At 36.5% G+C, this 10,709-nt stretch overlaps 3 protein-coding genes across 4 annotated transcripts in view; all 3 read right to left on the minus strand.

The window, feature by feature from the left end:
• Positions 1–1,588, minus strand: part of n4bp3 (NEDD4 binding protein 3) — a 28,546-nt gene extending 26,958 nt beyond the window's left edge. The window contains exon 1 of the mRNA XM_079892497.1: positions 1,394–1,588. The gene's annotated coding sequence lies outside the window, so the exon portion shown is untranslated. The remainder of the gene's footprint in view (positions 1–1,393) is intronic.
• A 1,716-nt stretch (positions 1,589–3,304) lies between these two features.
• Positions 3,305–7,804, minus strand: LOC307171166 (platelet-derived growth factor receptor-like protein). Its single transcript, XM_079892632.1, has 6 exons — positions 7,562–7,804; positions 6,455–6,758; positions 6,195–6,346; positions 5,138–5,431; positions 4,906–5,045; positions 3,305–4,229 (listed from the first exon to the last, which is right to left on the minus strand). The coding sequence occupies exons 1-6, from the start codon at positions 7,617–7,619 to the stop codon at positions 3,975–3,977; spliced, it is 1,203 nt and encodes a 400-aa protein (XP_079748758.1). The 5' UTR covers positions 7,620–7,804; the 3' UTR covers positions 3,305–3,974.
• A 1,592-nt stretch (positions 7,805–9,396) lies between these two features.
• Positions 9,397–10,709, minus strand: part of LOC307171165 (cationic amino acid transporter 2) — a 6,666-nt gene continuing 5,353 nt past the window's right edge. For both annotated transcript variants that reach the window (XM_079892630.1, XM_079892631.1), the window contains 5 exons: positions 10,477–10,579; positions 10,269–10,399; positions 9,998–10,164; positions 9,753–9,861; positions 9,397–9,662 (listed from right to left, as the gene is read on the minus strand). In XM_079892630.1, coding sequence (XP_079748756.1) covers positions 9,544–9,662; positions 9,753–9,861; positions 9,998–10,164; positions 10,269–10,399; positions 10,477–10,579 — 629 coding nt within the window. In that variant the 3' untranslated portion in view covers positions 9,397–9,543. The remainder of the gene's footprint in view (positions 9,663–9,752; positions 9,862–9,997; positions 10,165–10,268; positions 10,400–10,476; positions 10,580–10,709) is intronic.

Raw genomic sequence — 10,709 nt, forward strand, 5'->3', positions numbered from 1 at the left:
TATTTCTGCGCCACTAGTGTCATCCAGAAGTATTGCAAAAAAAAAAAAAAAAAACCTTTTCAAACATGTTTCAAACACTCCTCTTGGCTTTTTTGTTTTGTTTATTTGTCAGACAAATAGTTCCACCCCAAATTCACGCCATTGGTTGAGCTAATGTTATTATGTCTTGCCCAGAATAGCAGAGCAGTTACTTAATGATAAATTCAGCAGTGCTGGTCAAGGATGGCATGACAGTTTGTGCCAGATTCTTTGCCTGGACTTGAGCTTCTGCGTCTCATTTGACAGCTGTCATGTATGTGTTTGCTGCAAAATCAGAACAGCTGAAACCCCTAAAAATAAATACCTAACCCAGTGGCTTCTTTAGGTTGCTCTGTTTGCATATGCACTGAGAACATTCAGTGAATTGCACAAGAAGCAATCCATTGACAGCCGTCCAACCGCCTTGTCTAAAAGCCACCCTAAGTGCAGTTTTATGTTGTTAGACACCCCGTTTGTACATTCTGCAACTGAAAGGAGATTTGAGCTTCACGCCCTCTGACCAGCTCCACTTGAGAGCCACTCCCACAATGGGCAGTGACTCCATAGGTCAGGGGTCCTATTATGGCCCCTGGTTTCCAAGGTTACTGACTAGCAGAGAAGAACCTTTTGTCCCTAAATTCAGGGCATCAAAAGCAGAGCTGGAGTCTAGAGAAAGGGCTCCCACCCAAACATTTCAAAACAGTCGCCTGCAAACACATCGCACACTGCAGAGTGAGTGAGATGGGGGTCCAAGTGCTACGCGACCACCAAAGCAGATGACAGGAACGGGCAGCCTGCACTCCAGCTATGCAAATTGCCTTTTTATGGTTTGTGGCAACCTCTTAAGTGCTGAGAAAACTTCTTAGTGACCTTACTCTAATGGAACTGACCTGCTAGGAATGCATACCAATCTGTAAGAATATACAATCTCTGAGAAGATAACAACTTGCTACCATGACTTACAAAATAATACTGTTATATAAGAGTTATGTCTATTTTAAGCAGATATATGACATGAGTTGATTCATGCATTTGTTTAAAAGTAAATATATATAAAACTCTTAATATTTTCTGTTGCTGTCCAATTATGCTGTACTATTAGCCTACATTAGATGTTCTAACATAGCCTACGCATAGTAGGCTACGTGAAATTCTTTTGCAGCTCTCCAGTGTAAGCAACCTGAAAGACACCTGTAAACTCCGATTATATACACACACACACACACACACACACACACACATACTCTCTCTATATAATAAAGATCAGCGATGTGCATCATTAAGATGTGCATACAGCCTAGCCTATATGTGGCGGTCTATATAGAGGCACTGCAGCAAGTGCAAACACACTCTCTTAAATCACAGCAGAACTCACCATAATTGCTCGCGCTCAGTCACAAGACAAATGAGACTGCCGTCTGGATCGCAAGAGATTTTTTTTAGATTGCTTTAGAAGAAAACAATAGAGAGATGTTCCTCGGCGCCGATAGTGATCTGTAGAGACGCGACGGAGATGATCTGATATCGGAGTCCTTCACAGCGTAATGTTGCGCTTCGGTTTCCCTCTCTGAGATTTAAATCTACACTGGAGAGGCTTCAGTCATTTATCACAGCGACTCTATAGCGACACCTGGAGACTACATAAAGGAACTGCTGGATGTGTCTTTCTTTCTTTCTTTCTTTCTTTCTTTCTTTCTTTCTTTCTTTCTTTCTTTCTTTCTTTCTTTCTTTCTTTCTTTCTTTCTTTCTTTCTTTAGGCATATACCGTTCAAAAGTTTGGTGTCAGTAAGCTTTTTAATGTTTTTGAAAGAAGACTGCTTACCAAGGCTTACCAAACATTGGCTACTGTAACAGTAATATTGTGCAATATTATTTGGTATTATTTATAACTGTAATTAATAACTATTTGAACATATTTTAAAATGTAATTTATTCCTGTGATGGCATAGCTGAATTTTCAGCATCATTACTCCAGTCTTCAGTCACATGATCCTTCAGAAATCATTCTAGTACTTGCTTTGGTGCTCAAGAAACATTTCTTATTTTTATCAGTGTTGAAAACATGGATCCTTTGATGAATAGAAAGTTCAGAACAGGATTTATGTGAAATAGAAATGTTGTGTAACAACAATGTGAAAGTTTATGCATCCTTGCTGAATAAAAGTATTTATTAATCTTTCTGACCCCAAACCAATGGTATAAAATGTAATAATATATAGTAATATGAAAAGGTAGACTTCATTTTTGCTGTTTATCTGTAAATTGAAGCACAAATGAAAGCTAAGGCTGTGCTGTGTTGCATCAGCTTTATAAAAAGTTTATACAGATAATGCACTTCCGATGGGAATAAACAGAATAGACATGATCAAAGAGGTGTATCCTAAGCCCTGACACATCTGGTTGTTATAATTATTCACAGAACTCTTACAAAATCAGATGCATCTAGACACAGACTCATATCTGGCCCCCAGACCTTGTTATACCGAGTACGACTGACATCGGCCTGTCATTACTGCTCTCTGATGACTCTATAGCCTCCGGGCACACACCTGAGTGCACACTATACTTCCTGCCCTTTGAGGATAGAAGACAGACGTCCGGAATGCTTTCATTTAAGGAACAGTAAATGAGTGAAAGGAGATCAGCTACTGGGGAATCTGGTTCGTTACGACTGCCTATTTGCACAGAATATGGATTAAAACACTTCCAGTCAAAAGTTTGGATTAGTTAAGATTTTTATGCTCACCAAGGCTGCATTTATTTGATCAAAAATACAGTAAAACCATTTAAAAGAGCTGTTTCTAGGCCTATCTTGAAATGTAATTTATTCCAGATGAGGGCAAAGCTGTATTTTCAGGATCATTACTCCAGTCTTCAGTGTCACATGATCCTTCAGAAATCATTGTAATATGCTGAGGTTTAGCTTTCTAGCTTACTGAACTTACAATGTATTATTAAAGTGCTGTGCACCTATGCAAGAAAATACGAATAAACATGTTTTGTTTTTTTAACAATGGCTTGCTAACCCATTATGAATATCAATACTTGGGGGTTTAAAATACAGTCAGGGGTTTAATGAGCTGTAATGCCAGTGGTTGTTGTGATGATACGAACACATCGCTTTTGCGGATTCAGCATCTGTCCTGTGTTTTCAACATCACAAGTCACCCTCTGATGGTAATGTTAAAGCTGTGGTATTTCTGGGATTCAGTTTGATTCAGAAACAATGGCTTTATAAAGTCTGATTATAATAGTAATAGTTTATATTGATCACAGAAAACAGAAGCTGGCATATGTGTTTTATTTTCATATAAAAACATGTAGGTACAGGATTCAAAACTGCACAATATTAGAAATGTGTAAATAGCCTAGTTTGCCTATGTTGTTAAATAGACTCTAAAAAACACTCTAGACCCTCTTTTTTATTTATCCATTTATGCCAGCATTTCTATAGTTGCATGTTTGATTGTCATATTGTAAATTTGTGCACAGATTATATTTATTCTCACATATACAATCCCGTTTGCTTTCTTGCAGCAGGGTCAGTGAAACCATGGTAGTGCACATGTGTGTAATTTAAGCACTATTACCGATTTGCTCTGTTGCATCTGCGGACTGTCATTTTTATGATATACTGCTAGAAAATGCTTTTATTCAGAAACATGTTTATTATGTTTATTTCACAATGTATCACCCGAATGTATTTTAGATTTTCTATCTTATGTCAAGTTCAAATGTTTTATAATAATTAAAATTGTATGGATTGTGATATTGAACTTGTGTTTGCCATGTAAATAGCCCTGATGCTTGCATGGCGTTAAAAATAAACAAACAAACTGTTGCATCTGGCTTGCGTCTACACAGAAGTAAAAATACAGTGTTCTGTGAGGAACATTCTTGTTCATTTACAGCCATTTAGTAGTGCATGTTATGACTAAGAAATAATATCCAGGTTTTCAGGTTTCTGTGGGACTTCTCTGACGGGCTTCTTGGTTTCTTTTAGGCTTGGTGGTGTTGGCTCGTGCTGACTGCACTTTGACAGAGGTGGATGCAGAACGTGAACCCTGTAGGTTCTGAGCTGTGCAGGTGTACGTTCCTTGGTCAACCTCTCTGACTTCATCCACCAGCAGAACCGCCTGAGTTCGCTGTCGGTTCTGCCCGTCCACCTGCACTGTCTGCACGCTGTCCTGGGTGTACATCGGGCGCCCAATCTGATAATGAAAAATAAAAAGAATCATTTAAAATAAATATTTTAAATAATGGGCTCAATTTAAAATTGTATTTATTTTTTATTTAATTTACAAAAGTTTGCTGTATCACATTTGATTGCACAATGCAAAAAAGTATTTAAATTATCAACATGATAAAAAGTCAACATAATTAAAAACATGTACACAATCTGCTACTTGCCTTCTGCTATCTGATCAGCAAGTAAAAGTTTTTACTTTTATATTTTAGTATATTATTTTTTAGTATATATTTTTGTTGTGAAATCTAATAGATTAAACATATACGTTTATATGCATTTCATGAAAGTAAAGTCTGCTATAGTGTTTTAAAGATCTTACTGATATACATTACAAGCTATCAGAATTTAATTTGACCTTTTGGCCATATAAATATCAGCAGAAGCTGTACCTATAATTGCATATTTATGCTCAGTTTGGGCTACTGAATAAATTTAAGGTGTTTTTTCCCTCCTATCTATTATATATTTTGTCTAAAAGTTCTATCAACTTCAATAAATTTGATTTTCTTGATGTTGGAACTATCAGGCTTTATAGGGTTTATTTAAAAATCTCTGTTTTTCTAAATACAAAAAATATTTAAAATATTATTAAATATTGTGAGACTGCGTGTAGTTATTTGGTTTACTTATTATCTAACCTTTTGTTCAGGATATTCCCAGGTTAAGTCCACCACCACGTTCTGCTCTCCCACCACAGTGCATGTCACCTGGAGATTCTGTCCCACTGCCACAGTGTCAGAGGAGGTCTGGATCGCAGGAGACGGAGGGGCGGCTGGATCTGCAAGGGTATATACAGGCTTTCTGAAATCATTTCTGCAATCTGATTTATATACTCACATGCAATGTACTGCATTAAGAAAAAAATCTCACAGTTGACATAGATGAGCATGTACTTGGTTGAGCTCTGGCGAAGGTTCCCCAGGCTTGCCACACAGTAGAGAGAGCCAGCATGATACTGTTTCGGCCTGTGAATGGTGAAGCCCTTCTTAACGTCGAAGGAGATCTCTTGTCCATCCACATTCACCTCCATTGGAGGAAATTCCCGGTGTAAATTCACCTTTGCTAGCGGAGAAGTCACCTGACAGGGCAGGACGGTGGGCCAGTTAGTGCGAAGCTGAATGACCTCGTAATAATCAGAGGAAGGTACAAACAACTCCTGAGGGTCTAAGAGAGAAATACCAAAGGACAATTGTCATCTCTGTGTTCATCAAATTGTGATAGTACACATATAAAGGATGAAGTTCAGTCAGACATTCTAAAATCTAAAAAACAGTTCCAGTATTTGTATAGTTTAAGTTGAAGTACTAATATATGTAAAAACTAAACCTTAATAAAAACTAGAAATATTTTACATCTAATGAAAATGACAAAACATTTGTACTAAAACTGAAAATGTATAAAACAAATTTTTATTAAAAATATTAAAAACTATAATAGTATAACAATGGCGAAGGGATCTTTTATTCAGTAATATTTAATGCATTTATTATTTTATTGCATTATTGTTATTATTTCATATTATTATCTTAAAGCTTCCACCAAGAAAAAACATAGTTCATTGCAATGTATAAAAGCAATAAGGCAAACACTGCAACAATATTATAGTTATTTTTAAGTCCTCTGAGTTCACTTTTACTATAATCGATAATTGAGATGATGCCAGTTGAGGAAAAATTTGAAAATATCTGAATGCTGAATAATGCTATTAACCTATCAGAACCAAGTATTCCACAGGCAAAATAAAATATTTAATATACATCTTTAATATAGATAGGCTACTAAAGGCTGGAAAACACTATACACACCTTTTAAAATCTGACTCAGTTTGAGTTTGTGGGAGGCAAACCACAATAGATTGCCTATAAAATTACCTATAGAATACTTGTATCATTTACATGCTGTTCATCACATTTCATTTCCATATTACCAGAGAAAAAGATGAAGACTTTGACGCCTTTGTCATATTGTTTTCTGCAGTCTTTCTCCTCACAGTACATGGGATAGCAGGTGTACTCCCCTGTATCTGCTGCTGTTGCATTTGCCAATATCAGTGTGCCATAACGTTCATGTTGAACTGTCCTAAAAATACGGACAAAAATAAATAAAAACAAAACAGCAATTGATTCATTGAACTAAACTAATTCAATCGAATGTGATCACAGATTAATTGTCACTGTTAGCTCATACCTGAGTCGTCCTTCATCATCCTCTTCCAGATATGCGGGAACAGTCCATTGGACAGGATTTCCTTTACACCTCAGTTCTAACGCATCCCCTGCCTGGACAGTCAGCGTGTCGCCCACTTTCTGGAACCTTCCCTTGTTTACCACCTGGGTGAGGTACGTCTGGGCTTCTTTAGGGGTCACAGGGGTGGTTTTCACTTTAGGTTTGGAAGAGGTTGCCTTTCCTGTCCCCTTCACAGTCTTGGACTTTCCATTTGGTCTCTTCTCAGCTTTGGTCTTCGGGTCAGGTTCAACCTTTTGGCACATGCCTGTTTTTCATGTGACAAACCAATCTGAAACACTGTTGAAATTTAACCAGTACTGTTTTTTTTTTTTTTTTTTTCTAAGGCACGTTTATAAAAGCTACTTAAATGTCCTAAATGTCAGTGAAACCAGGCCTTAGAATATTAGTTGACTGTTAGGTTAAATTTAGGGTTAGTGTTAGCAGAATCAATTGAGTTACTTATAGAACGTCTGTTGTGGAGCATCAAAATAACAGGTTAGCAGATATTAAGCAGACAGTCTACTAATACTCTAATGACTGGTAGTTGACATGTAGTAGCAAAGTTACCTATAGTTAGTAGAATGTCTAAAGTGGTCTATTGAAATAGAACAGCAAAAACAACTTATGCTGACACCTAGTGGTGTGGATACAGCATCATGCACTGCAAAAGTTTTCAGTTATTACTCTTACTATGCTACCGAAATTATTCTCTCTCTCTCTCTCTCTCTCTCTCTCTCTCTCTCTCTCTCTCTCTCTCTCTCTCTCTCTCTCTCTCTCTCTCTCTCTCTCTCTCTCTGTATGTGTGTGTGTGTGTGTGTGTGTGTGTGTGTGTGTGTGTGTGTATGTACATGATTTTTAAACATTTCTCAAGTGTACAACATTTTAAACAGGGTAAAACTTACTTGAGTGCACCAAAAAAATGATCACATTGAGGTATTTTATATGCAACTTGAAATGTTTTACATGCATTGCTTTAATGTACAGTTAAATGTTTTTCTCCATCTCCTTTTGTAACTTAAAGTCATATCTAATGTACAATGTGGCCTCTTTAAGAGGTAAGATACTCACCAAACTGAATGATCAAAAGAGAAACAAGAAAAGCAAAGAGCACCACCCTCCACTTCATGGCGGAGAATATTCACAGCGACCACAAACACACTTTAGTTCACTCTGGTATACGTTCCCAGATCTTGAGCATACACGCAGAGAAGGGAAAATTAGAAAGGTAGCGGTACAGGAGGAACCGAGTGAGCGAGGGGTCAGATGTTTATGAGAGTCGCATGAACACCCTAAATTCCTCTGGTTACACTCAATGGATCCTTTCTGTGTTCATTCTACCAATCAGGGCCTGAGGAGAACTGGCCATCCAACTGAAAAAGCAGACAATGTTTATTTAGCTGTAAAAACTCAGAGCCATCAGTCTAAGGTTTGCTAGCTCTGAAAATGTCTGTCACAAGAAAATTTGTCTTTGCTAATGACTACATGGTAAACTTAAAATTGATCCACACATATTGCGAATCGATATTTTATCTGATGCATAAATGCAATAGCACTACAAATTACATAACATAGTATCGGCCTATAAACTCATTGCCCGGACTTTGCCGCAGAATTTAACAGTTTTCTGAGCTTTTCTGTTTGATTTAATAATCTGATTAGTGTGCCACAGGTAGGATTTTGTGAATGGTACTATTGTTCTTTTGTGCCCTCATATTTAAAAAGTAAGATCAAAGTCTCTTAAGGGTACATCAGTTCACTCAGCAACTCCTCTGAGCAGCGATTTTCTAGTTATGCAAGTACAAGTTGAATGAGGAGAGGCTGAAGTTTGCCAAGCTTACATTTTGTTACATACATCAAAATTAACAACAAAATCTGACAATGTTAATGCCATAAATGTTCTTTCTTTTACTCAAATCATGCTAAAAAAAACTTTTCTCTAAAAAAAATTCTCCCCCGAACATACATTACCAATCAAATGTTTGGGGTCAGTATGATTTTTTTTAATCCTTGTGTTCAGCAAAGTTGCTTTAAATGATCAATATTTACAAAAAATACATTTATATGTCTAGAGTAATGTATAAAGAAAAGTTTTTCCTTTGCTTTTTTTTACGTACAGGCAACAACGATCCAAGTTCACACGGATCCACGAAAATGAAAAAAAAAACGCTGTATTATATGCTGCCAGGCCAGTAGTTGGCGACCTCACTTTGTTACACTACCTGCCTATAGACTGTGTGTGAGCATTACATCACCAGTTTCACAAATTCACACTTTTTTGTAGTTTACATGAAAACGATGACGGTATAGTTTTAAAAATCTTGCTCTTTGTATCCTGTTTTCAAAAGTTTTGCATTTTCAGGCCCCTTTCGAACGCAGCCATAATGTGGCAACATTAGATGTTTTTCATCTAATGTTGCCATGGTTATTCATTGTATCATTGATTTACTCACACCTGTTACTAATTTAATCTTTAGTTCTCTGTGTAATGCTCTCATTTTCTGTAAAAAAAAAAAAAAAAAGAGAGAGCATTTTCTGCTCTCAGCCTTCATTGTCTGGTGTTGTTTTTGTTTCATGCACACTTTGCATTGCCTTTTTTGGATTATCTTTGTGCTGAGAATTATACTCCTTTGTTTTATTTAATTAAGTTACACTGCGTTATAGATCTCACCAATCTGGGACAGTAATGGCGGCTGAAAATTTATCTTTCCATCACAGGAATAAATTACATGTTAAAATATATTAAAATATAATTTTATAATATAATTTCAAAATGTTTCTCTTTTTACTGTATTTTTACAAATAAATGCAGCCTTGGTGAGCATAAGAGACTTCTTTTAAAAGCATTAAAAACTCCAAACTTTTGAACGGTGGTGTATAATTTAATAAAAGATGTCATAGTCAACTTGAAGATTCAGAATTATTATTTATTTATTCATTTATTAAAAAACGTATAAAAAGATTTCACTGCAAATATGATGCAAGCTCTAGTAAAAAGATGAAGAAAGAAAGAAAGGCATCTACTTGACGGATGTAACAGGTGCAAAGGACTTTTATTTTGGTCTATCTTTATCAGATTTGGATTCAATGGTTTCAATGGTGACCTGACTGCTGAGTAACCTTTGTCTCTGGACGCTGTTCCTCACTCCATATCCAAAGTATATGAGGAATCCTGAGCATAAAAAACGACATATATTTACATATTTTTAAAACATAAATTTGGGTTTGACTTTCAGCATATTTCATATTTTGCATCACATACCCCCAGCCATCCACACAGCGTAGCGAACCCAGGTGTCTCCTCCCAGTTGCATCATCAAGTAAATGTTGATGAACACACTCACCACAGGGAGTAAAGGCAAGAACGGTACCTGTGGTCACAGAAAAAAAAAATATATATATATATATATATTTTTATAAAATTAGGTGCTTATATTATATTATATTATATTATATTATATTATATTATATTATAAGTCTTATATGTTTTATAAGTCCCCTGCTTACCATGAAGGAGGCTTTGGTTGGGTTCTGGGGTTGCCTCCAGATAATGAAGACTATGAAGAAGATTATGACCAGGATCACAGATACACTCACAACACTCCAGATCTCCAGCAACAACAAAGATCTGATAGCTTTGCTCATCAGCAGTGACAGGATAAGCACCAACACAACTGCAAAAGCAAAGATATGAAATAAGTTGGCTTATATTGCTGCCTGAGGTCACATTTTTGTGCGATTTCTGTAGAATTTCAGTATGGTAAGGGTTTCTACACACCAAGAAAAACTGTGCAGGTTGTAACAGTGTTTGAAGTTTCTTTGGAAGGGTACGAAGGGGGTTTCAAAAACCCAAACATGGAGGTTGTGGGTGTGCGCAAATCATTTTCCTCTGAAGCTGTCTCTTGATACCTTTGAAAGAAACCACTTTTAGCTTCAAAGATTTGCATTATGATGCTAGAAGGGAAGTGCAGAGCTGGGAATACAACCTTAGAATGAGAATACAAATAGCCACAAGTGTGTAGGAGAAGAGGGTTCCAATCGACATCATATCAACCAATGCCTTCAGGTCAAATAAAAGAGCCATTATTGCTGGAATAAAGCAGAGCACATGATTGTCAGGGCTTTTGTATTTTAAACAAAAGCTGCAGCCTTTTTACTATTCATCTCACAGAGAGAAAAAGGCCCTAGTCTTATGATTTGGCTTAGTCTGTCATATGTG

The sequence above is a fragment of the Squalius cephalus genome, assembly GCF_949319135.1.
Source record: "Squalius cephalus genome assembly, chromosome: 14".
NCBI classification, from domain to species: Eukaryota; Metazoa; Chordata; class Actinopteri; order Cypriniformes; family Leuciscidae; genus Squalius; species Squalius cephalus.